This window comes from Solanum tuberosum, unplaced genomic scaffold (assembly GCF_000226075.1).
Source record: "Solanum tuberosum cultivar DM 1-3 516 R44 unplaced genomic scaffold, SolTub_3.0 scf00026, whole genome shotgun sequence".
Lineage (NCBI taxonomy): Eukaryota > Viridiplantae > Streptophyta > Magnoliopsida > Solanales > Solanaceae > Solanum > Solanum tuberosum.
In genome coordinates, this window is record NW_006238952.1 from 765,228 (window position 1) to 790,554 (window position 25,327).

General features: G+C 34.0%; 3 protein-coding genes and 1 non-coding gene across 10 annotated transcripts; 1 reads left to right on the top strand and 3 right to left on the bottom strand.

The window, feature by feature from the left end:
* Positions 1–159: 159 nt before the first annotated feature.
* Positions 160–223, bottom strand: MIR7988 (microRNA MIR7988). Its single transcript, NR_127154.1, has one exon. It is a non-coding gene; the product is annotated as a microRNA MIR7988 (primary transcript).
* Positions 224–624: 401 nt separating this feature from the next.
* On the top strand, positions 625–5,834 carry LOC102593199 (probable serine incorporator). 2 transcript variants are annotated; one of them, XM_006341368.2, is made up of 7 exons: positions 625–755; positions 986–1,216; positions 2,428–2,667; positions 2,791–2,902; positions 3,005–3,179; positions 4,657–4,891; positions 5,310–5,834. In XM_006341368.2, exons 2-7 carry the CDS (start codon positions 1,033–1,035, stop codon positions 5,597–5,599), a joined length of 1,236 nt encoding a protein of 411 aa, XP_006341430.1. In that variant the 5' UTR covers positions 625–755; positions 986–1,032; the 3' UTR covers positions 5,600–5,834. The 2 variants fall into 2 exon arrangements, with proteins under 2 accessions (XP_006341430.1, XP_006341429.1); XM_006341367.2 differs by having other exon boundaries at positions 4,657–4,897; positions 5,310–5,815.
* Positions 5,835–6,418: 584 nt separating this feature from the next.
* LOC102593740 (ubiquitin receptor RAD23b) lies at positions 6,419–11,079 on the bottom strand. 2 transcript variants are annotated; one of them, XM_015306188.1, is made up of 12 exons: positions 10,894–11,079; positions 8,883–9,044; positions 8,679–8,717; positions 8,458–8,510; positions 8,342–8,386; positions 8,051–8,228; positions 7,822–7,959; positions 7,681–7,746; positions 7,434–7,481; positions 7,240–7,349; positions 6,871–6,949; positions 6,419–6,773 (listed from the first exon to the last, which is right to left on the bottom strand). In XM_015306188.1, exons 1-12 carry the CDS (start codon positions 10,957–10,959, stop codon positions 6,657–6,659), a joined length of 1,101 nt encoding a protein of 366 aa, XP_015161674.1. In that variant the 5' UTR covers positions 10,960–11,079; the 3' UTR covers positions 6,419–6,656. The 2 variants fall into 2 exon arrangements, with proteins under 2 accessions (XP_015161674.1, XP_006341431.1); XM_006341369.2 differs by having other exon boundaries at positions 8,458–8,513.
* Positions 11,080–12,694: 1,615 nt separating this feature from the next.
* On the bottom strand, positions 12,695–19,792 carry LOC102594058 (serine/threonine-protein kinase 26). Of its 5 annotated transcripts, XM_015306190.1 has the most exons (21): positions 19,714–19,792; positions 19,304–19,594; positions 18,747–19,001; positions 18,211–18,335; positions 17,925–17,969; positions 17,747–17,828; positions 17,601–17,669; positions 17,356–17,526; positions 17,170–17,235; positions 16,230–16,298; positions 15,811–15,954; positions 15,673–15,731; positions 15,349–15,528; positions 14,534–14,640; positions 14,280–14,377; positions 13,936–13,977; positions 13,578–13,700; positions 13,450–13,498; positions 13,314–13,363; positions 13,137–13,198; positions 12,695–13,051 (listed from the first exon to the last, which is right to left on the bottom strand). In XM_015306190.1, the coding sequence occupies exons 2-21, from the start codon at positions 19,460–19,462 to the stop codon at positions 12,988–12,990; spliced, it is 2,019 nt and encodes a 672-aa protein (XP_015161676.1). In that variant the 5' UTR covers positions 19,463–19,594; positions 19,714–19,792; the 3' UTR covers positions 12,695–12,987. The 5 variants fall into 5 exon arrangements, with proteins under 5 accessions (XP_015161676.1, XP_015161678.1, XP_015161677.1 ...); XM_015306192.1 differs by lacking the exon at positions 19,714–19,792 and having other exon boundaries at positions 14,534–14,610; positions 19,304–19,695; XM_015306191.1 differs by lacking the exon at positions 19,714–19,792 and having other exon boundaries at positions 14,280–14,374; positions 19,304–19,694.
* Positions 19,793–25,327: the final 5,535 nt, after the last annotated feature.

A 25,327-nucleotide genomic window follows, 5' to 3' on the forward strand; every position in this document is an offset into this window, starting at 1 on the left:
TATTCCCCCCCCCCCCCCTCTCCTCCTCTCTCTCTCTACTAGATCAATTAATTAGATTCGTGTTATATACATATAAGAAGTACTCACTCATGACGAGTTTTTCGTCTTAAAAGTTGAAATCTAGGTAATTACATTAATATAGTAAAAATGACATTATATATACGGAAAAGGGCTAAAAACACCCTGGATTATTCGAAAAGGGTATTTTTGGCCCTTTTCCGTTATACATATACTAGTAGCATCGTAATTTACCTCATTATATTACAAGTTTCTTTCCTCCAATTCCTTATATTCTTCTTCTTCATTGTATGGTTAAATTTGTATATCTAAATTCACATATCAGAAGTAGATTATAAATCGATCGAATTTTAAACAAAATAAAGCAATATTTAAAGTGTTCGAACCTAAAAGTAACGTGTGTACAATTTAATTCTAGTAAACCAAATATCTGAAGGGTGAAATTATGTCTTTTCATAAGCCAAATTTCACACGTCTAATATAAAGGGGCTAAAATTTATAGTATTTGGTTATGCCTTTAAACGGGTACGCAAATCGGTTATTTGTGCCACTTACCCCGCGTGGACCCCCCTCCCCACCACAAAGAACATTCGTCATCCAACACAGCAAGACGCATCGTCTTTGTTCTTTTCTTTTTTCTCTTTTGGTATTTGGCGTACAGAAGAGCGTAGAAAGTTCCCGTATTAATCGTTTTGCGAATCGCGATCATCGTCGTCTCCTTTCTCCGGCGTAACTAGGTAAACCGTCCGATGAACTTATTAATCACAAATCGCATATTGATTAGTAGTTACTTTGCCGCTTTTCTTCGTTCTTGTACTTAGGGTTTACTAGAAAGATGATCTCCCTGGTTAATTTTACCTGTTGCTATATTAATTATTACTACATGAATTGTAGTTCATTTAATTTATTGATCGATTGAAATTTTGGGAAAAAATGAATGACAAAGGAATAATTTTGGGATTTTCAGGGTTTGTTATCGAACAATCGTTGTAGAGAAGCTAGAATTTGGTGAAGATGTGGGCGGCTTCTTGTCTTGCGTCATGTTGTGCGGCGTGCGCTTGTGATGCTTGCCGTACGGTAGTGTCTGGGATCAGCCGACGTTCTGCAAGGATTGCCTATTGTGGTCTTTTTGCTTTGTCCCTAATTGTCTCGTGGATTCTTAGGGAGATTGCTGCCCCTTTAATGGAGAAAATACCATGTAAGGTTTTTATTTTTTTCAATTATGATAAAATGGATAAAAAGGCATAATCTTAGCTCACAAAATAGTGCTCAATATCCAAAACTAGCTAACCCTAATTTGAAAGACTTCAAGACTATTTATACTAGTCTAGCAAAAATAATCAAATAATTTGAATGACCAAATCATAAAAAAAATAGTCACTTGAGCATATTAGTGGCTTTGAAGTCTTCCTTCCATGCTTTCTTTTAAGTCCTCCAAGCTCATGATAGTTGGAAGAATGGTCCAATGCCCTTGATGACCTCCTTGATTGTCACCACTTCCCTCATAAATCCGTTTGAGCATGTTGTGGACTTTATAAGCTTTTTTGATAACTCTTTCGTGACATTTTTAAGCTCTTTGTTATTGATTGAAAGCTTCCATATCCAAGATAGCCCACATTCCGACTCCTGATACTGACCTTGTTACTTCGGTTTGCATCAGTTAACCTATGGTGAAACTCTTTTCTTTTTGAAAATATATGAAGGGTAAAGGAAATTACATATTTAGTCTATGAAAATGGCCAGATACTCTTCTGGCTTGATGGGTTTGCTTTCCTGGAGTCGAGCTTGTGAGTTGTGAGTCTTCAATTATTTGCTTAGCTATAGTGAAGCTTTCTCTATCGATAACTTCTCTACTTGCACAAGGTAGGTAAGACTGCGCACTCACCACTCTACCCAGACCGCACTTGTGGTCACTGGGTATGCTGTTGTTGCTGTAGTGATGCTTTGGCAAGCTGTTCTTTGTTTGCTAATGTCTGATCATTGGAAGACCTTCCAGTGGTAATTTTAGAAGACTTAGAATTGAACACTTAGCCTAAGCCTTAAAATTATTTTCCGAGATAGATAAGGAAGATATGGCACGATAGCTCATGTGCAACACGATTAGAAACAAATAAAATCTAGAGTTGCTTCTCTGAAGTTGATGAAAGCAGCATGGAAGAGTAAGCAATGTTGAGCTTTACCCAAGTATTTAGGTTGAAATAATTTTGTGTGTGTGTGTGTGTGTGTGTGTGTCTCATTCTCTATTGGCCCTTCCAGCCCCAGTCAACTTGTTGAGGTGATATTGTGAGCTTATTTGTGGCGCCTTAAGTCTACAAACTTGATTTTGGTATAGGCTGGATGATATTGTAGTTTTACTCTTTGTGGCTTGTATAATCTTCCAAGAATCTTTACCCATTGATTATATTGCAGGGATTAATAGCTTTCACACGACACCAAACAGAGAATGGTTTGAAACAGATGCTGTGCTTCGGGTTAGCTTGGGGAACTTCCTATTTTTCACTATTTTAGCAATCTTAATGATTGGTGTAAAGAACCAGAAAGACCCACGTGACAGTATGCACCATGGTGGTTGGATGATGAAAATCATTTGCTGGTGCCTCATGGTAATATTCATGTTTTTCCTTCCAAATGGAATCATCAGCTTCTATGGTAAGATGAGCTATTTTTCTTAAGAGTCCTTTTGTAATTGATGTGTTAAACTATTGTACAAAGTTTCAAACTCTATTTCCCATACACATGGATTTGCACCTGAGTATTTATTTGTGAATACAGAGACAATTTCCAAGTTTGGTTCCGGACTATTTCTCCTTGTGCAAGTTGTGCTCTTGTTGGATTTTGTGCACAGTTGGAATGACAAATGGGTTGGATACGATGAGCAGTTCTGGTTAGTTTTGTCATATGTATTGCATAGTTATTTTTGCTGTTTTTGCTACCCTCCTCACTCTAATCTCTCTTCCTACTCTTGGTTGGTTGTGTTGTTTTACAGGTATGTGGCATTGCTTGCCGTTTCACTTGTATGTTATGTGGCTACCTTTGCATTCAACGGACTGCTCTTCCACTTTTTCACTCCATCTGGACAGGATTGTGGGCTTAACACTTTCTTTATAGTGATGACCCTTATATTGATCTTCGGCTTTGCTGTTGTTACGCTGCATCCATCGGTAGGTTTTGTATATTTATTTCCTTTATTGCACAGTACTTCCTTATTCTTAAAACTTTTGTTAGCCCTAATTTTGCTGGCAAACATGCCACCTTCTTATACATTCATTTGCTTTTTTCATCTGATACCTCCATTTGTGCTGATTGCAATACTAAAAATGTGGCTTTACTAGACAAAGCAGATCAGTAAGTTTTGGTAGTTGAGCTTACTGCAGATCATGGAAGCTAGAAAGCTTTGCTTTGATGTTAACATATGCTGCATTATCTCTCTTCATGTTAGCATTTTCTTTATCATATCTTCAAGTACTCTCATGATTACTTTAATGCTTTCTTTCAATCTTGAGGAAATGTTTATTCTTAGTAATTTGAAGAAAATAGTTAGGTTTGTTGGTAGTTTCAATGATAAGGGATGCTAAATTTCAAATATAGTGGTGCCTCATGTGTTTCTGTAAGATCTCAGGTGGGATGGGATGGGATGGGGTGTGGAGTAGGGGTTATGGTTGAGCTGGTGGAGAGGAGACAGTGAACTTGGAATTTCACTTATGGAACTTGTTTTCCCTAGTTTCAATAGGAAAGTCATTTTTAAGGAAATTGTGTTCTAGAGACGATATTTTTCAAAGCATCTTTGACTAATCAAACATGAGAAAATTCAAAAATATATTTTCCTCCATACCAAGCACACCCTTCATGTTCATGTGACATTGTTTTGCAAGGAAACCACTTTATATTTGAAGAATCACGCTAAATGTATGGTCCAAGTGGAATTGCTTAAACCAAGACATTTAGCTGCTAACTAGCATATTGGGTTCATCCTCAACTTGGTCCTTCATAATCCTTAAGCAGTAATCATTAATGAAAACATAACGTCTTTAACTAGTCAAGATGATCTAGGTAACAGCAGGAGCAAGTAGATAGATGCAACACAATTCCTTTGGAGAGTGGGGAGAAGGATGATCAGAGTTGGAGCTACCTCTTGCCAATACTTCTCTCTTGAATGACTCATAGCTGGGGATATTTCTAAATCTTTGTGTTGAAATGATGCAACCTTTCCAGGCAGCTCCCATAGAAACATCTCTGTTATTAAGTCTCATTCCACCCAACTCGCCCACCCCAATAAATAAAATAAACTCCTCCTAAAGGTTGTAATTAGTTTGGTTTGATATTAAAAGGTTCCTTCTGGAGGTGCAACCTTTTGCCATTATTTGATGCATGAGAAAAGAATACCTGTTCGACTGTTAAATCATTCACACACACTATGTCAGCGTTTCTACTGAAAGAGAAGAATAGGTTACGCGATCTGTGCTCAGGATCTGTTTATTTTGAGGTATTTAAGCTTACCAGTTACCTCTGAATGACCAGCTGTTGTAAATGAAATATCTGTCTCACTTTAAAAATTACTGCTATGTTTTATGTCAGAATAATGAGTTCAATATTCTGGATCTTTTTCCTTTTCTCAGAGATCAAATTTTCCAAATGTAGGTAGGTGGAAGTATTTTACCTGCATCAGTTTTATCTCTGTACTGTACATACCTTTGCTACAGTGCACTTGCAAGTGAACCTAGGGATTATGAGTGCAACGGTCTACATAAGCACTCCAAGGCTGTTTCCAGTGGCACACTTGCATTAGGGCTGCTAACAACAGTTCTATCTGTTGTCTACTCTGCTGTTCGTGCTGGCTCTTCTACAACTCTGCTTTCTCCTCCAAGCTCACCACGTGCAGGTTAGTTACCACTATTTCGGAGGGTTTACTGTATTAAGATGTTACAGCTCTTTCATTCTCACTGGTAGTAACTTGTATGTCATGTTCCTCAAACTCTGTCCTTAAAACCTGATAGAGTCCCGAATCTTTATATGATCAATTAAATTTGCTGACATTTGATAGAGCTCTGGACTGCATTGATAGTTCAATATAACTTTTCATTTTGTTGGACTCTAATTTTACCTTTCATTATCCATTTTGGTGTGCTTGTGTTATCTGATGGCTTATACTTGTTCAAGGCTTGGTTGTGTTAGTAAAGTAAGTTCATATTAGTCTTTGAAAGTTACTCTAAACCTATTCTACTAGTTTAGCAGTTGGTGCCAATAGATCTGGGAGATGATTTTTTTCTAAAGAACTGTTTCTTCTGTTTAAGGTGCAGGGAAGCCCTTGCTACCATTGGACAAGGTCGATGAGGAGGAAGAAAAAGAGAGATCTAAGCCAGTCTCATACTCCTATTCTTTCTTCCACCTTATCTTTTCTCTCGCTAGTATGTACTCTGCAATGCTTCTTACAGGTTGGTCAACCTCTGTGGGGGAGAATGGAAATTTAGTGGACGTTGGGTGGCCATCTGTCTGGGTCAGGATTGTGACCGGGTGGGCAACTGCAGCTCTGTTCATCTGGTCTCAGGTTGCTCCAATTCTGTTTCCGGACAGAGAGTTCTGAGTAATCGAAGGAATGAATGTTACAGTTACTACTAATATGATAAGTAAGTTTGAACAATGTTTTAATAGGAACAGGACTACCTTAATGCAAGGATTTCAATGCTCCTTTTCTGTCATGTGGATGGTGTGCAAGACGATGCCACAGTGATTTTATTCAACTGTATATTTCATACGCGTATTGTGTGGTAATAAATATGGGCTTGCTTTTATAAATGTAGTACTGGTTTTTTTTTTAATCAGTTATTAGAGAAATTTATTTATGTTACCTATCCAAGAAATATAATTAGAGAAATTTATATATGTTACCTATCCAAGAAATATAAAATAATTCTTTTTATACTAAGAGGTGCTAGCGTTGTTTCATATGGAGGTGCATGGCAGAACATCCAATATATCAATGAATGCCGTTTAAGATAAAACAAACACGCCGTGATTTTTCATAAGTAAAAAATGAAACAAAATGTAAGTTGAAAATGCATTAGTTATTTAACCATGATAAAGTAAAATCTTAATTGTGTAATAAAGTAGTCACACTGGAAGCTTTTGATAGAAATGTCTTCTACCGTACAATTAAACAACGTGAGACGCAAAGGTTCTTGCAACGTACTGAATATCAGATGGTTAAGCATGTTGAAATGCACGCTTCACCTATTGATAGATTGGCCCTCTTTAATGATGACCAAAGATTTTTCATCAAAGATGAACTTCAAAGGAAGTCCTAAAGCCTAATATATATTTTTTGAGTACTGACTATGAGTGTATATATATATATTAAGAGGGGCTAAAGTCCTCATTAGCTAAGATGCTTTAAGAACTGACAAAGTTAATCAAACTTGCATAGAAATGCACCGAGTTGCGTCTAAACACATGGGATTTTGATCTTGCAAGCAGAGTGTATATGAGAAGAAAAAAAGCTAACAAATTAAGCTTCCCAATTGGGAAGATCAATTGGATCCAATAATTTTAAGTAAAACCTCCTTTACAAACAATCTCGAGTACTAAAAACAGTTCAAGACCTGTTTGTGTACCAAAGAATATTGCTTGGCATATTTTGCCACTTAATCTTCGTAATCTCCTGCATGCTCCAACAGATAATTGGCGGCCAGTTCCTCGTTGCGATCACAAGCCAAAAAAGCTTCAATGACAAGAGCTCTATCAAAACCCATTGCTTCCAGCTGCAAATGAGCAAACAAATTAGTTAATGAACATTACAAAATATCTATGAACAGCTGCAATTCTTAGAGATACTAAGGTTAAAGTGATGTCTCATACCCGCTCAATCACCTCCTGTTCTTCTGGAGTGACACTAACTGTGTGGGGAATCTCTTGCTCAGCCTGATCAAACATGTCCCTAAAACATAGAAATTGAAAAGCACTCAATAATTCATATGTAGCAGATCTGTATTTTAAATCTCAAAGCCAAAAACAGCTTTTCTCTCTTTCCTTGTTCCCTAAGATTTTAAATACAAACATGATTTAGGACGGCAAAATGATAAAAATCCTTTTATACTTGACCACAATATAATTGAAAATAAAACATATTTCAGTCTGGAGAGGAGAAACACTAGGAGGATCATGACAATATATAAAAATGATGCTTCTAACTCTAGCTTGGCAAATAGCACACAGTAAGCAACTAACCCGTCAGAACCATCCACAGGTTCATTGATTAATTGAAGAAACTCTTGATCATGCTCTTGTATAGATCTTAAAAGTTGAGGATTTTGCTTTCCTAGTTCCTGAAGCATAGGCTACAATAGAACATCCAACTTGTACATTCAGACAGAGACAACACAAGAAACAAAGCAAAGAAAATAGTGAAGAACAGTAATTACCTGTAAAATTTGTGGGTTAGCTTGAACCATGGAACGTAAAGCTTGGAACTGAAACAAATAACAAGACAACCATGAGTTGCAGAGGATTACGGGTGTAGAGCAACTTATACACGAGAAATATCCAGAATAAACTTATGAATTGGAATGATGAAAGAGTCAAGAGGTAATCTCATTAATTCAAATCAGGAGTCCAAAAGCTAGAACTAAAGACAAAAGCGAAAACGAAAATCTAATGATCAGAACCCACCTGCTGGTTGTTCCTGAGGAAATCAAGGGATCCAAGACCAGCACTGCCAGCACCAGCAACGTTCTCCTGTAATGGCTCTAGCTTAGATAACCACATAAGGAGAAGGACAAAATACTATTATTAAGGGAAGCTATGGAAGACCTGAGGAAACAAATTTAAAGGAGCAGAATTAGGTGCGCCAGAAGAAGGTGGAGTAGGCGCAGCAGTAGGTGCAGCAGCAGCAGAATTAACCCCACCCCGGGCTACTGGTACAGCAACTTCTGCCGTTTCAGGAATTCCCTGTAAAAAAAAGTCCCTGTCAAAGCACAAAAGACAAACAAACTTGTGCATCCCTTCCACCTTTTTGAAGTGAAGTAGACCCGGAACATACTGAATATAAGTAATCAACAGCTCTTTCAGGATTGTTATAAGCAGCTCGAAGTGCACGAGTAACTGTCTCTTTGTCCCAGCTGCCACCACCCATATCCATAAGTTGTTGTATGGTTTGCTCGAGACTATTGCCAGCAACTAGATTTGATGCAGCTTGACTATAATCATCAGCTGGAAGACTGCAGCAATGTAAAAGATGTATTAATTTCTTTATTTTCTTAAACTTTGTGCTGAGTCAAACTAAGACAAATAAAATGCAACAGATTTCTAATACACAGGAATGATATTTTACCTAGCAGCCGCAGCATCCGAAGCTGACACAACATCTTTTGGGACCCTACACATCATTTACATCATCAGGGGCAGATCCAACATAAGCAATAGTAAATAGTGAAAGTTGCAACTCACTGTGATGGCGGAATCACTTCAGGTGTTGTAGTAGGATTTGCGGCAGTAGCTGGCTGCTGAAAGAAAGAATCCAGAAGGTAATTATCAGAAACCAGACGAACAAAAGAATTAAGATGGTAATTATCAGAAACCAGACAAACAAAAATTAAGATGGTAATTCTCAGAAACCAGACAACCAGCCCGTTGAATGAAATCCTGAATGGTTAATTTGAACACAATACCTGAGCAGATGTTGTCCCACTTGAGCTAGCAGTTTTGCTCTGCAAAGAACACATAAATAGATATAAGATCAAGAAACACATTCTGTTGGAGTCACAGGTTTAGCATTGGAGATATCAAAACTCAATCAATTAGGGGCAATAAAAGTGTAAAGTTATAGGCTGAAAATTTACAAGTAAAGGGAATCTGAAGATCTATAGACATACCTTGCTAAGCATGACAACAAGAAAACCATCCTCAGAGACATTGTTTTCCAATAGTGTACTTTCATCCTTCAGCACTTTACCATTGTGAATCAGCAACTGCTGCCCACATGGATAATTATCTTTTCCTTGTACATCTTCAATGTTCTTCTTGACTGCCATAATCTACAAACACAAGATATCCCATTACATAACATAGAAAATAATTTTTAATGACTAACCAATTAGGAGTAGGCCCCAACATTTATAGCTCAAAGCAATTAAATGATCTGAGATCTGGAAACTAGACTTGTAAGGTTTTGATAAATATGATGCATTCTGAAGTTATACGACGAGATAAAACTAAAAATTGGCCCCAAGTTTAGGCTTTGAATCAAAATAGTCCCTTATATATTTGTGGAGCACTAATAGTCCTCCAAGTATACAACACATTCAGTCATTGGTAACCTTTTCTGTCTAAGACTAGTGGAGAGGACATGTTTGGCTTATATGTCTTGCTCCAAATCTTTTAAAACAAGAAAGAACCGATCAGGAGTACTAGCCACAAGAAAGGGAAGATTTACAGATTTCAATAAGCAAAAAAGCTAGTCCCAGTTTCTCCAATTCATCAGATTAACTTCTTTTTATTGCTGCAAAGAAACAACATGAACCATTCGAAGAGTTGGAGTTGTCTTACTATTCCTGACATTACTTTTTATCTTTTTTTGGATTCCCGACATTACTAAATGAATAAAATCATGGGTATTGAATTCTCGTAGCCCTGTTAGTTCTCGGTATTGGAGGATGGTTGCTTATTTGTCACAAATGAACCCAAGAATACCAAGTAATCAAGCCTGGTCGTGCTACGTCTTCTATACTCTTCTACAGCTGAAATTAATTTGCTCCTCCTCCAGTATCCTAATAAGCAGTGAAGTATAATAACACTTTGAATCTAGAAAACAGAACCCAAATCCAAATGATTCAGATCTAGTAAAACGCATTGATAGAGACAGATAACGAGAGGAAGGTGTAAAATTTATGAGGTATCACCAAAACAAAATTTCCTAAGATACGGCCACTTTCACTCATTGTTCCCTTCATTAATCCCAAGTTATCATTCCATCCGTGGTTTAATCCACCATCCCTTCTGCCGGAAAACCATCCCACTGGCCACTGCTAGAAGCAATGGTGTGGTTAAATAAATCCACCATCCCTTTCGCCGGAAAGACCATCCCACTGGCCACTGCTAGAAACAATGGCGGATATAGGATTTTCACTACAGGGGTTCAGAAAAAAATGTAGCTCTTGGGATTTGAACTAGAAACCTCAAGGTGATTTTGAATCACCTAAACCACTGAACCAACCTCTAGTCGTGTATTCAGGGGAATCAAAATCTATATATATACATACCTAAAAAATAAAAATATTACCTTATATATAAGGTGTAATTTTTTGCCGAGGGGGTTCGAGTGAACAGCTTCACCCCCTTAGATACGCCCCTGGCTAGAAGATGGATTGTTTCTTTTTAAGTTTTGGGGCTGGGCACGTGATTGGTTTCACGTTAGACTTTGACGGAAAAAGTTAGTAAAGACTAAAACTGGACCACTTATATATACGACAATTAGTGCGCCAATTATTATGTAACGGGTACTTTTGATTCAAATTCCAAACATAAAGGACAAATTTAGGACCTTCTACAAACCAATAAGCTTTAACTAACCTAGAGATATAAAAATTTAAAATAAAAGGGTGACACATGACATCTAAACAACCAGGATTCTATAAAATTCTCATGAACTTGTTGTATTTACAGGTATCAGATAAGGCACAACCACAACACCATCAACAGCTCCAATCAAATAACCAATGTAGTAAGTGTTAAACCAGAACAAAATTGTGAAAGACGCACGCAATAACTAAAGTTGTTCTTTTTTGTTCATCAATGTTGTAATTATGTACATAAACACACACAAAAAGGGAAAACGACTGCAAAATCATATAACATAGAATGAACGCAAAAAAATAAAAAACTAACCGTATCAGATGGCTGAACCCTAATCTCGAAGTGACTTCCCTTGAGAGTCTTCACAGTGAGCTTCATCCTGCGAATTAGGAGTAAAAAAGAGAGCTTTACAACAAGAAAGAAAAACCAAACCCTAGAAACTCCCAATGCTGGATCGGCTCTTACTCCTTTGCTTTACAAGTTTTTGGAATTTAAGAAATCGAGAAATTTTGCACTTCTCAAACAAATATATACAGCGCGTGGCTTTCACGTGACCAATTCATAAACTTCCCTCAAGTGAAAGTTAACTCACTGATCGGCCCACTAACGAGCCCATTTATAGTTGGGCTTCTTACGTAATTGTCCAGGTGATTAAAACCATTTTCGACAAAAAATAATAGGGAAAATTGTATGAAATAACAAACTATTAATTTAAATTAAATGTTATAACCATAGTTTATTTTATTTGTAATTCGCAACAAACATCCCATTTTTTTGTCATCTGATTCGGTATACAATTAGTCATTTTATACATTTTGGTATAAAATGCGTTTGTGTTTGTATAAAGCGAGAGAAAAGTGTATATACAAATACAAATACAAATACATATATTTTTGTCCTATACACTTATAATTATACAAATACAGATCTTATTATACAAATTACAATGTATAAATGAATTTATACAAAATTGAACAATTCGTATAAAATTGGATGTATCTAGCGAATTATACAAATCAAAAGCTCCATAGCAAACATAAAATTTGTTATGGAGCACAATTATGCAAACTATAGTTATAACATACAACTATTATTTTTATGTTTGCTATATGTGAAAGTTGCTCAAAATAATAATCATATGTATATATGATTAATCGATATTATATAAATAGTTATGCCATATATTGTGTGTGTGTATATATATATATATTGATATAAGCAGTATATATCAAGATATTGTATGTATGTAAATTGTATATTTGAAATAATATTGCATATGTAAATGGCATAGTAGCAATTTATATCACGTATAATGTAATATCTTAATTTATATTATTATCAATCTAAGAGTCAACATTTTTTTTGTACGGAATGAAAATTTCATTTTCTTAATAACCATTAATATTTATATATACACCGTCCAACCGTCGTGTAATAATATACAAAGCAGACTGAAGAAATAAGCAACTATTTCTTCAGAAAAAGGAATAACTATGAAAATCCCTGATTTTAGTAGACCTCATTTAGTTATTTATCTGTAGAATTTTATATTATGTTAAAATTGATATAAACTCTGCTATTTATGAAGAAAAATGCAAAAGTTATGACAATTATGTAGCCAACTCTTAATTATTCCGCCATTTGACAAAACAACATTTTGTTTTACTCATTTTACGAATGAAACTGAAGGGAATATAACATCTTCACAAAATCGAACCAAATGACAAGATTTAGAGTTTGTTTGAATCGACTTACTTTAGATGGTTTTAAACCATTTTCTAGTGTTTGAGTAAAATAAAAGAATATTTATGTGTTTGTTTTTAAGCCAAAATAAGTTTAAAATTTCAACTTTTGTCTTTTGACTTATAAGTCATAAGTTATAAGCCCGTCCAAACAGACTGTTTAAGATTCCAACACAATCAAGAAGATACCAAACATGAGAGTGGATAACTTCAGCTGACAGAAAAGACTATTCCGTGTTGGATTTCGCATCCGTGTTGGATTCTCCAAAAATACACTAATCCAACACACACCCATTAACTTTTTTGAAGAATTTGAGCAACATAGCTACCTCCGGCCACAAATTTTCTCAGGCTGTAAGTAAATAAAATGGACTAACATCTTCAGGAATTCATTCAAATACAACAGTTGGTATTATTATCAAGGACTGGGTTCACTAAAGTTTGGACTAACGTATACAAGAACGGGTCGAGTAAATGCAGTAATAATAAATAGAGATAATAAAACCAGCATCTCACTGCCTACTATAAACATAATGTACAAATCAAAATTATAACCTGCTGCTACTAATCATTTCTCCTTTACAGTTTTTCAATAACATCAATGTATGCCACTTGAGTAATCCGAACTACAAAGATTGTGATATCCCCTATGCAGTCTCCTATTTCAAGAGTTATTTTGAGCGTTTTCTGCTTTGTATTTTTGAAGTTCTTCTTGAGCACGTATCAACCTGTATATCAAGGAAATACTAGTTTCAATGGCAGAAGATACAATCTTCAATATAGGCATATGGCATTACTGAGTAACGATGATACCTCCACTGCAATTCAGTGTTTTCACTAATTAATTCCTTCTCTTTGTCATGAGCAACCTCCAACTACAAGAAATAGAGGAAGGAGATATACTTGATATTGATACGAAAAAGGTGCAAAAGTCACTTAAATGGTTTTTATTGCAAATGGATGTTGAAAGACTATAATGCAAGCTCATACCAGCGATTTCTCCACACCAAGCGAATTTAATGGCATGCATCCAGCATCCACTGCAATGTTGGTAGAAAAGGATAAAAATGTGACCAACACAAAGGGATACAATAGATGAATTTCAATAGGCATTGATTGTTCATACCCGCAGTGTCTCCAAGGGCCACTTGCCTCATCAATCTAAGAATACTTTCCTGTTTAGGAAGGGGGAAAAGACGTTGGATAAACAAAAACTGAAAAACTAATGCGTCATAATGGTAGATCCATTCTTACCCTTTGAAGAATATTTGCCTCTAAAATACTCTGCAACGCTGGAAAATGGGATGGTGTAAGAAGATTTGGTGGTGTAGCATCAAGTGGTAATGGTTGAGCAGCAGCAAGAGTTTGTGGCATCACCTACATGATCCATGACATTTGTTTAGGAAATTGCGATAGAAAATAAAAAAAGAGAAAAGCCGAACAGATACAACAGTGACATAGCAATGTCTACTTAGCCAATATTATAGTATTTGTATGAGCTAAGCGCTATTGAAAGGAAATAAGGAATTAGCTTACAAACTAAGCACTTAGCGAGCAAAAGAAATATGTCCATCCGTTAGAAAAGGTATTTAGAAAAAATAGGGAAACCAACCAGCAAGCTCTGACTCTTGTGTAGCATTGGAGATGCACCTACCTGTAGGAAGAAATTATTTCTTGTGAGGAAGGATATCAATGTGTGTGCATATAATATATGATATATTAATCAACTACATCGCAACTCAAAAAAGCTAGTTGTGGTTGGTCATATAAAACCTCTGTATCTATTTCATTCAGTATCTAAAACATTACTGAAGACTGTTTTTTATGTTGGCAACAGACTTGCTCATAATTGTCCTCCTTTATCTGTGTTTAGAACTGTGGTTGTGCTTTGCAAAACTCACATAGGTGGAGTTCCTAAATTTATTGCAAAATGAAAACTTAAATCTATGCATTCACCTTTTCCAAGTCGACATTCTCTGACGTAACTTTGAAACGTCCTCTTTGCTGAACAACATGACCCTTAGTCTTCTCATCAAAATCTTCACTGCTAGCTGCTAAATACAGTTTTGATTTAGCAAGAAAATATTAAAACAAAGCAAAACAAAACAAAACAAAAAAAAGAATATTTTGAAAAATTATTTCTTACAGAAACTAATATACTGAAAAATTATTTGTTAAGATCAAAAGCCATTAACAATCACGATACTTACCTGAGGTTCTACAATGTTTACTGATTACTTCAGTTGGTACATCATCTATTGTTTGAAGAACCGAAGTCCCATTGCAACTGGATACATTTTGGAATTGACTTTTATCACTAATCACAAAGAGTAAACAAGCAAATTTAGGAACTTGGAAAAAACACGGCACTGCTTAAATCGTGGATGTTAAACAAGCTAGCTAAGAATGTTGCTAATTAGAAGGTAAAGGAAAGTCAGAAGTCAATTATGCGATTTAATTACTGCTACAATGCCCTGAAATTCTTTGTGTTAGTAAAGAACAAGCTTTAATCAAATGAATCAAACCACAAGGCAGACAGAGCTCCAGTTGAACAAGAGTACATTTCAATGTAAAAGTTCTTTGATTAGGTTCCTCTTTCCTCATTCAGTTTACGGATTGCCTTTTGCTTTCTTAGAACTTCCTGGCAGAAACCTTCTTCATCGACAATATTATTCATGGTTGTTTCTAAGTCTCACTTTTCAAATGAATAATGACACATACTAACAACTTCTTAATACAAGATTGATAATGTCAAAGAACTAGCTCCTTATCCAAACAAATCAATTAGCTAACAGCATAAATCCAAGTTAAAGAATTTGCTTGGAGCAAGAAAGGCTAAATTTAACAACAACAACATACCCAGTGAAATCCCACTAGGTGGGGTCTGGGAAGGCTAAATTTAACAAGTTAAAAAAAAATGCTAAAACATTGGATATGGACATCGTGCAGTAATGTTTCACGAGGCTAAAAATCTATACAAATACCTCAAAAAATATCTCAAGTCATTGAGCAAATTGTGTCATACCTCTGGCGAGAATTTACAGGCATGCCCTCGAATAACTTTGCATCAGCCACTTGTTCACCTTTTCCCACCAAATTCAATTCCATGCGATTGTCATAGCATGGTGAAGAATTTTGTGAAAGTTGAGGATCATGAAATGAACCGGCAATGCTTAAATCATCATCAGATTTCTCACATTTAGTTCTGAAATGTTCAAAAAAGAAAAGGAATGTTTAGCTACAGATACTAGCAAACTTAATGATGTGCTCTTATTCTTGATATTTAGCATTAAAAATACATGATAAAAGAGTAATGGTAATAACTCTCAACATTGGATGGATGACATACATGTTATAAGCCACATTCTGGGTGGCAGGTGAAGGAGGGGCAGATGGATTGTTACTGTCCTGTTGAGAGATGTATCATATTAGAGGAAAGACCCCAAATTGCAACATATCATATCGAATAAAGGAGATAACGATATACAAATTCAGTAGCATCTGAATATTGACTTGAGAAGGAGAACTGATGCTGAAACTTATTTAGCTGTTTCCCTGGAATGTCAAGCCCAGACAGCGAATTCGAACTCCCACCTAGGTCCTTGTCACCAAGGATCTCCTCATCTGGAATCTAAAAGCGAAAACAATTGAAAAAAAAGAACTAGTAAACACAATGCTCCTGAACTTGCTTTTGCTATGCTGATTAAGAAAAGATTTCCAATGTGGACAATCTAGGCGGAAATTCTTCATTTCATAGCAAGTTTCACAATTTCATTTGAAGAGGCCAATAAAATTGAGCTTGAGAAACTACCCATTAACCAAGAATCTCAATTTGTATACATTAAGAAACTAGCATATGGTTGAAAATACTGTGGTACATGTGCATCAGAGAATAGATTTATGTACCAAGGTAGCCTGTGCCTTCAAATCTTCAAGGTTAAAATTCCAGCTGCTAATCCCCCGTTTATATTCATTCTGCATATAGCATTGAGGCACAGTAAGATCTAATTTTCAAAGATAAAAATGAATTTTGCAATGATGTACCAAAATTAAGGTCTGCAAAAAGAATTTGAAGCGAAAATAGTAACGAAAAAAGTAAGGGAAACATGGCATGGAACAACTTCTAAAACAAGTGTCAATGCTTTAAGAAAAAATTCGTGTATTGCTATCCTGCTAGATGAAGAATAATTTCTCTTCTTTCTCTTATAAACTTGGGAGTAGGTATTCCCAAAAAAATTAAAGATACTTCTATGGGGGTTTAATAATCAATGTTATCAAACAATCACCTCGGAGTTCAGAAATTTCCTATAAGGTGGCGATCCTAAAAAATATAGGGAGTTTAAGTTCGCAGCATTAACTTAACACAAAGGGTAAATTTCTTAGGATCTAAAAAGTCCGTCTTTCAAAACTATGTTAAAATGCATTACCTTGATCAAAAAACATTTTAAGATATTATCTGGTTAACTAAATAAAATTCCTCTAAAAACACTTCTCCCCTTGCAACCTGCTAGTACCCTGTTTGTGGTTAAGCTGTTGAAAAGATTTTCCTACATCCATTTTGTATATCAAATTTTAAAAGCAGTTGACATATGAAAAATTGACTGGGATGAACCAGTGAGTCTAGTCGTATGAATTACCTCTGGAAAATACTGCCTGTCCTTTCTTGTTTGTTCCATTTATTTTCCATATATAAGCAATTTTAAGAAGAAAAACATCTCATTTCCTAATGCACACTTAACGTAAACATGTAAGGTATTCATTATGCATAAGGCAATAAATAAAAGACATTATGTTATACAGATATCAAAATCTCAGTTTTCTCGTGAAATTGGTTATGACAGAAAACCTGTGATATTTCTTCTTTCTGCCCATCTGGTATCTTCTTTTGTGCTAGCATGTCTTCTTCTTTCCTCTACAATTAGGTTAGGAAAAACTATTATTAGCATAGAAATGCTGATACAATATTATCATCTGGATGAAGTATCATGTGGCTCTAAAGTGGGGAAACTCAGATTGAGGCACAACTAATCACCTTCAATGCCTTCATGCGATCTCCAAGTGCTGGCAAACCCTCCAACAGTGTTCTACCTATATAATCATTGGACCTTGCTTGCTTAAAGAACGGATGCTTCAGCAATTTTTTGGCTGAAGGTCGTTTTGAAGGATCTTTCACCAAGCAACTAGCAATCATTTGCTTAAAAGACTACAGAAGGAAAAAAGGAGTATAAGCAACGTGCAAATAACATTATCATTAAACAATCAATACTATTGAGTTACCTTTGAAAACTTCTTATCTCTCTCGTAATCAAGGCCAGGGGGTGCATTTTGCAATGTCATTAGTAAGACCTGATAAGTATAGAATATTGAATGCATTTTTATTTTATATTTAGGACTTCAAGAAAAGAATCACTAACAATATTCACCTTCATTGGAGGATATTTTGAGAAAGGAGCATGGCCGTGAGCAAGTTCCAATGCAGTTATGCCAAAGGACCAAATATCAGCTCTGTGAATGAAAATGGATAAAAAGAAAAAAAGATTTCCTTCAAATAGAAGTACACATTTAGGATGAAAACAGTAAATAATTAACCAGAAGCATTACTTGAAATCATAACCATGCAACTGCTCCATGACCTCCGGTGCCATCCTGTAAAAGAAATCTAAATTATGGAAAACATTAAGGTGCAATATGAGCGACATCTTCATCAATATTTTTAACGTCTTAGTTTTTAGATGTACACTTTATGCATGCACTTATTCTCAGCTTCTCGCCTGTCCACAGTAATTAGTACCAGAATAGATCAAAAGTTCGAAGGTTATCAACCATTGAATAAATCATGAAAACTTAGATAAAAATTCCAGAAGCATTCTCTTGGGTTAGAGCATACCAACAAGGAGTTCCAACAAATGTGTTCCGCATACGTTGCCTATCACCTGAATCAAATAAATAAGCAGAGACACCAAAATCTCCCAACTTTATTCCACCTCGTGAATCAATGAGAATATTTCCAGCCTGCAATAATCACACAAGTGCGTGATATCAACCTCGGCATGGTAATGGAAAGAATGTTTTTTTAAGAGACATTTGGGTGTTAACATAGGTGATTCCAACCATGAATTAGATTTATCCTTTATCATATTTCCATGGGATCTTAAGTGGAACAGGTATGCTAAAGTTTCTTCAAAGGAATCAGTTTCCATGTTCAATTCGAGTAACATTTACTGAAACTGTCAAACACCTGTATGTACAGATCATGTCTAGTGAAGCAAGTTTCAAATGGAAGTGCCAACACAAAATTCTTATTAATCGTCAAATAAGACTTGTAAAGTGAAACCTCATGAATTTATATGTTCTATCGTCTAATACATAAAAGAAAATCAGCCTATGCATTAGTAATGGATATACGCAAAGAAATGGACTTACTTTAACATCACGATGGATGAAGCCATGATGATGAAGATATTCTAAACCCTTTAGAACTTCCCGTAATACTGTTGCAATGACGGTCTCTTCGAAGCCATCTGGATGAGTAGCCTTCAGTATGTGGAGACAGGAACCTCCAGCCATGTAAGGCATGATAACCCATAGGTTGTGATCACTAACAAATGAGCAATGTGATTTAAGAACATTGGGATGATCAACTAGGACCATTGTTTGTGCTTCACGCGAGATGTTATTCTGGATATGAGTTGCAAAAAAAGGAATCAGAAATTTAATTGATCCTATAATCAGCTTTATCATCCACCAAAATGCCAGAGCAGCTAATTACTCGATTCTGGTATATATATATATATATATATATATAGTTTTAATCTCTTCATTTTCAGAAGCTACTGAGATAACCTAAACCTCAAAGTAGGCAAAAATGTCGAATTTCATTTTTTTTCATATACAATTTACCAGAAATGTCGAATTTCATTTCATTTTTTTTTTCCTTATAAGCAACAAAACATGCTAGAAATATAATAGAGGAATCGTACCAAATCGGAATTATCGCGTTCGAAATCGAGGATTTTGATGGCAACAACTTCATTGAGAGAAATACATAAGGCACGATGAACCGAAGCACTGACTCCTTGCCCTACCTCCTCGAAAAGCGTGTAATGCTCCGGTCCAATTGGATACTTCTTCTTGTCCATGATCTCAAAATCCCCTGCTCTATTTCGAAGAAATATCCACACAACAAAATCGACTTCCAACTACTGAACGTCAAACAACACACAAATGCAGCTAGCTGGCGATCTACAAATCCGAATTCTACACAAATTCCTCTATCACAATCACAAAAAAAAAACACAAAATTCAATGCTCATCAAAAAAGCATAACAAACAGAAACAGAGCCTTTAGAAAGAAGAAGAAGAAGAAGAAGAAGAAGAAAAAAAAACTCACGGGTATCAATTTCAGATCCATGGACAGAATTAATCAAATAAATAAATATACCAAAAAGCAAAATATGGTAACAAAGCAACCAAAATTAATTAATTTTTTAAAAAGGAAAGTTTATAAATATCATATATTATGAAGTATAAGTATTATAATGGTTGAAAAAGAGTGAGAAGAAAGAAAAGTTGATGAGGAAGACGATGATTGTCTTCTCCGTTTTCTCGTGAGTGAGAGAAAGCGCGCTTAACGGATCGCCGTTCCAACAGCAAGGAGGGAGAAAAAACTTTCTTTATTTTTTGTATTGCATAAATCCCGCCACTTGTCTTTTTTCCGCATAATTCAATTTTTTCTTCTCCGATTTTATGTGCCGTAAACGGTACCAATGGATCTTCTAATGGTACAACTACCTTAAGCAACTAATTTACGAATCTTTCTCCTCCCGGTCGTTCGTATTGATACGAAGGATAAAGAATATTTTATTTCGTAATTAATTTATTTTATATTTCATTGAAATAATCATAGTATGCCTTGTTTTTATCCATGTTGAGTGTTCAGGAATAATTTGTTTTTCAACCTAACAAAAGTCTTTAGTACTCTCTCTGTTTGATATACTGCTCAGTGATGAACGTGTCCAAAACGATAAACGGTCCAATAGTTGGACTCTGGTGACTGTTGCATAAGCCCATGGGCCTGCTAGGATTTTGGAAAGAAATAGTAAAGGGATAATTGTACATAATAGCAAACTATTAATTCAAATTAAATGTAATAAATATACTTTGATTTAATTGTACCCTATAGCAAATTATTGCTATTTTCGCCACTCTCTCTGGTGGAATCTCGCTCGCCACTCTTGCTTGGTGACAGTCTCGCTCGCCTCTCTCGCTTTTATACAAACACAAATGTATAAAATGCGTTTGTGTTTGTATAAAGCGAGAGGAAATTGTATATATACATATATTTTCGTTCTCCTCTCTCCCCTCTTTCAGATCTCGCTCTCCACTCTCCCAAATCTCGCTCGCCTCTCTCGCTTATACAAACAGAAACGAAATGTATAAATTACGCTTCTGTTTGTATAAAGTGAGAGAAAAATGTATATACACATACAAATACATATATTTTTGTCCTATACACTTATAATTATACAATACAAATATTTTCTTGTCCAGTTTTCTTTTGCCTTTCTCTCTTTCTCGTTTTATACATACACAGATTATATAATTGATCTTTTGTATACAACTGTTTTCTTTTGTATATGTATAGCGAATTATACAATTGCTTTCTTTGTATATGTATAGCGAATTATACAAACTGTTTTTTTTGTATATGTATAGCGAATTATACATTTATATGTTTGCTATGGAGTGCAATATGCAAACTTTGCTATAACATACAAATATGAATTTTGTGTTTGCTATATGTGAAAGTTGCTCAAAAGCAAAAGAGATATTTCATAAATACTACCCCATATATGATCCTAATAACAAATATATTATTGAGTTTTCAAAATATAACAATTACTTTTTCCAGAAAGCAAAAAAATAATATAGAAGTTTGAGAACTGGAGATGGAGAAAAGAAGTGCAGAAGTTTTGAGCAAAAAATGAAAATGGGGAAGAGGATTATGACTTTCTTTTGCTGATTAAGAAATCACTTTTAAATTTTTAAAAAATAGTTATTACTGCTCAATAAAAGAAAAAAGGTACAAGTTTTTTAATAAGAATAAATAAAAAATATATTATTTCGATCCATTCACACGCTTAATATTTGTGAGATTCATATTTTTTGTCACATCCACAATTTATGTTTAATAGGTACACATTTTGTATATTTTAGCCTTTTAGGTATTCAATAAATACTAGTCTTGGTTAAGGTGTCTAAGTGAATTATGCAAATAACTATAAGGGGTCATCGATGACTTAAACCTTAAAAAAAAAATTACAAAAATATATGATCTAATAAAAAATATTCGCATTACATCCACATAACCCATTTTTTTCACAACAATGCTTATACAATATTATAATTTATACATATATAAACTTGTATAATAGTGTATAAAATGTCTTTATACTCACTTATATTCGTATATACCTTATACATAATTATACAATATTGTGTGTGTATCCAATTTGATATTATTTGGAGTTGCTCTCAACAATTTTCAAGAAAAAATGAATTGATGAATTTCTACCAAACATGTCAAGATGATTATTAGAATTTGTAGTCAAATCATAATAAATTGATAGAATTTAAATCGGAAAGCTGAAAAAAAACCTAGCAATTTCTCAGGATTTGTCCATTAACAAATCACGAAAACGCGTTGCTAAGACAAGTCTTGATCAATATCGCATAAGAAATCCTGGGAATCACCAAGATTTTGCTTAAGAATAACCATGAGTTGCCCTAAGTTTTCTAAGAGTGCGGTTTCAATTTCTGACGTAGAAACTATTTTTTTCAAAATATTTTTAATAAGGTCAAAATTTAAAGGAAAAGTTACGGATATATACTGTTCAACCAATTAATTTATCAATATGGTCAAAATACATTTTGTGTATATATCTCTATATTTAGTATAAAGTATGTACAATCTATACACATAATTTTAAAATTTAAATGGTGAAACTGTTAAGGAGTTCAAATCTGAAATGGGCAAGTCTATTGCTTAGGTCTTAGCCAACTAGTAATTAAATTCACCTCTCCCTACTATATCCAATTTTGGGAATTCCGATAATAATATGCTGCAAAACGTTTATAAATTATAATAATTCATTGCAAAGGACATAATTTAACTTAAGGGGATAAGTAAATAGACTTCGCGCCGCAATAATTAGGAGAATGAATTTAAGGAGATTTGATTTTGCAGTTCTTTATAAATTTTATTTTAGTTATATATTCTCTCTTTTTTTTCTACAAGAGATCAATACGAAATAATATAACAAATCGGTAAATAAAATACATGAGAAGATATCATTATATTGTCATTTTTTTTCTTATATTCAAATGGTAAATAGGATTGGAAAAAATATGTAGCATAATTCAAGTTCAACGAGTTTTCTCTATAAGAAGAAAAACATGTTACTACCTCCGTCCAACAATACTTGTCCACCATACTAAAAATAGATGTCAAACAATATTTGTACACTTTATGAAATTTATGGATAATTTTACACTTAGTTCCTAATTTACCCTTATCATTAATTATAGTCGTTTCCCTATTACATTTTCCAAGACATTGTATTTATTATATTAAAGGGTGATATAGTAAAATTACTCTTCTATTTATAGTTTCTTAAGGGGTGTGCTAAGTTAAAAGTGGACAATTATTATTGGACGGAGAAGTATATTATTATATTGATTTAGAGATGAGAAAAACCATCTCATGAAATTACTAAATGCTCCAACATTTATATGAATTTAATTAATGACAATAAAGAGAGAGAAACAAAGACAATAAACATGGTTTTTTTTTATATATATTATTCCCTATGTCTCAATTTATGTGATATTTTTCATTTTTTGAGAGTAAAACAGTTTAAGTTTGATCGGAAATTTACGCATGAAATTTTCAATTTTTTAAATGAAATTTATATATTTGTAAACTACGTAAAAAGTATTATAAGTCACAATAATTGATAATTCAAAATGTTTGAAAAAATTATAAAAAACTTACGATCAAAAATAGACTTATTTAATCTCGAAATTTGAAAAGTACCACGTAAAAGGAGTACTAATTTGTCAAAAGGTCATCTCATTAACCACCCATTCAATAATAATCACTTGAGCTCAAAAGTCAAATTTCTAATGAAGAGAATTAAATGGCTATTGAATAAAAGTATCAATATTATGCTGTACCTTTTAAATAACAAAAATATTTTGCAACTTGAAGATTAGAAGAAACAAAATAAAGGAGGGGCACAAGTGCTGGACCAGTGGGGAACTGCCAAGTGTTACTCAATTATTTAAGGGAAAGTCAGATAGATTGAAGAAGTTTTGTGTAGCTTTCAAATAATAGTACGTGTTATTCATGGACCATTAAGAAATTAATTATATATCGTGGAATTATTGAGATCATTCGAAATTTGAGTCTAAAAATATTTTATTTTAGTTATGAGCCTTTTATTAATTTTCTTATGTTAAACTTATTCGTTATAAGTTCAGATTAATATAGTCAGTAAATTTTAGATATCGAATACTTCAATGATAAAATTTGACATACGATACCCATGAATAATATATCCACCATGCCCCTATTGCTTTCTCCTACATGTTTCAATTATGAAACATCATCCTACAAAAGTAGTATCCAACTTTTGTGAGGCTGTTAGGTAAGAAAATGCAGTTAGGCTTATGGTCCCCTCTCCAATTTTTTGGTCCTTACATTCGGACAGAGCCAGATAAGATTGAGGGGTTCAGATTTAACATTTTATATATGGTTAAAATTATTTTTTATGTATATAAATAGATGTTGAACCACATTAAATCTCTTCGTGTGTTTGAATTTTCATATTTTGAACAACTTTAGTAAAAATCTTGGCTTCGCTACGCCTTACCTCTACACCAAATAAATTAAAAAAAAGTGTCTTTCACTTCATTACTATAGCTGTTTAATTAACATAATATGCTTTATTAGTCCACATAAATGTTGTTTAGAAAATTTTAAACAGTCCACCTCCCAACTGCAATCCCCCACCTGTTTCCTAACCATTTTTGTTCTCTTATTAATTTTTTCATATGTTATGGCATGTGCCCAATGGCTCTTTTCTATGTTTGTTCCAACTAAGTGTTCACAAATTTCAATCATCCTTGTGTGCCAATTAATTGCATAAAACAAATGAAGGAGCTTCTTTTTGTATATTGCAATAATTAAGGATAATATAATAAAATATCATTTTATTTATTGCTTCTTAAAGGGTGTGTCAAGCCCAATGGCTTAACCACATATAACTCAAAGCGGTCAGTCGGACACCTTTGTAAAAAATTTATAATATATATATATATAGAGAGAGAGAGAAAATTATTATACAAAGTATATAGGTTACAACAGTGGCGTAGCCAGGAATTTAATGAAGGGTGTCCAAACTTTTAATAGTAATTTTTTTTAAAAAAACAACAATTTAAATTACCAAAACAAATAATCAAGTTAAGCAATATTTAATTAAATATAGGAATATTTTTAATAGAATTACAAGTGTAATAAAGTCAAAAACTAACATAAAGAAAATAAACTACTATTGAAAACATAATTTAAATATATTATTACAATTGTACTCGACGAAGTTTCATATCCTGAAACGTTTTTATAATAGACTCATTAGAAATAGTACGAAATACTTTCTTTTCTACATAAGGCACCATACAACCGTCTAAAAACTCATCATCCATTCGATTTCGCAAGTCATTTTTAGAGTATTTAAATCAAACCTTTGTTTTTGAGAAGAATGTGACAACATCTCTAATTGATCTACCGTTGTTTCTTTATTTGGTTGACTTAGAGAAGTCGAACTTTTTTTTGGTACTCTATTATAATAATTCCTCATAACTATTGAAACTTGAAACAAAAATATTAAGTTGGTTATTTTTGTTATAAAAATTAAGAGAAACGAGAAGAAAAAACAGAGTAG

Bases quoted from the DNA above. Each gene is read 5' to 3' on its own strand.
- LOC102593199 (XM_006341367.2), top strand. From the start codon at position 1,033: ATGTGGGCGGCTTCTTGTCTTGCGTCATGTTGTGCGGCGTGCGCTTGT. The intron at 2,668-2,790 runs GTAAGATGAGCT...TTGTGAATACAG, and splicing joins TGGAATCATCAGCTTCTATG to AGACAATTTCCAAGTTTGGT. The intron at 3,180-4,656 runs GTAGGTTTTGTA...TTCCAAATGTAG, and splicing joins TTGTTACGCTGCATCCATCG to GTAGGTGGAAGTATTTTACC.
- LOC102593740 (XM_006341369.2), bottom strand. From the start codon at position 10,959: ATGAAGCTCACTGTGAAGACTCTCAAGGGAAGTCACTTCGAGATTAGG. The intron at 8,718-8,882 runs GTATGTCTATAG...TGTTCTTTGCAG, and splicing joins TTGTTGTCATGCTTAGCAAG to AGCAAAACTGCTAGCTCAAG. The intron at 8,229-8,341 runs GTAAAATATCAT...ACATTGCTGCAG, and splicing joins TCGGATGCTGCGGCTGCTAG to TCTTCCAGCTGATGATTATA.
- LOC102594058 (XM_015306190.1), bottom strand. From the start codon at position 19,462: ATGGACAAGAAGAAGTATCCAATTGGACCGGAGCATTACACGCTTTTC. The intron at 13,978-14,279 runs GTGAATGCATAG...TTCTTCCTACAG, and splicing joins AGAATGTCGACTTGGAAAAG to GTAGGTGCATCTCCAATGCT. The intron at 13,499-13,577 runs GTAAGAATGGAT...CTTCCTAAACAG, and splicing joins AGGCAAATATTCTTCAAAGG to GAAAGTATTCTTAGATTGAT.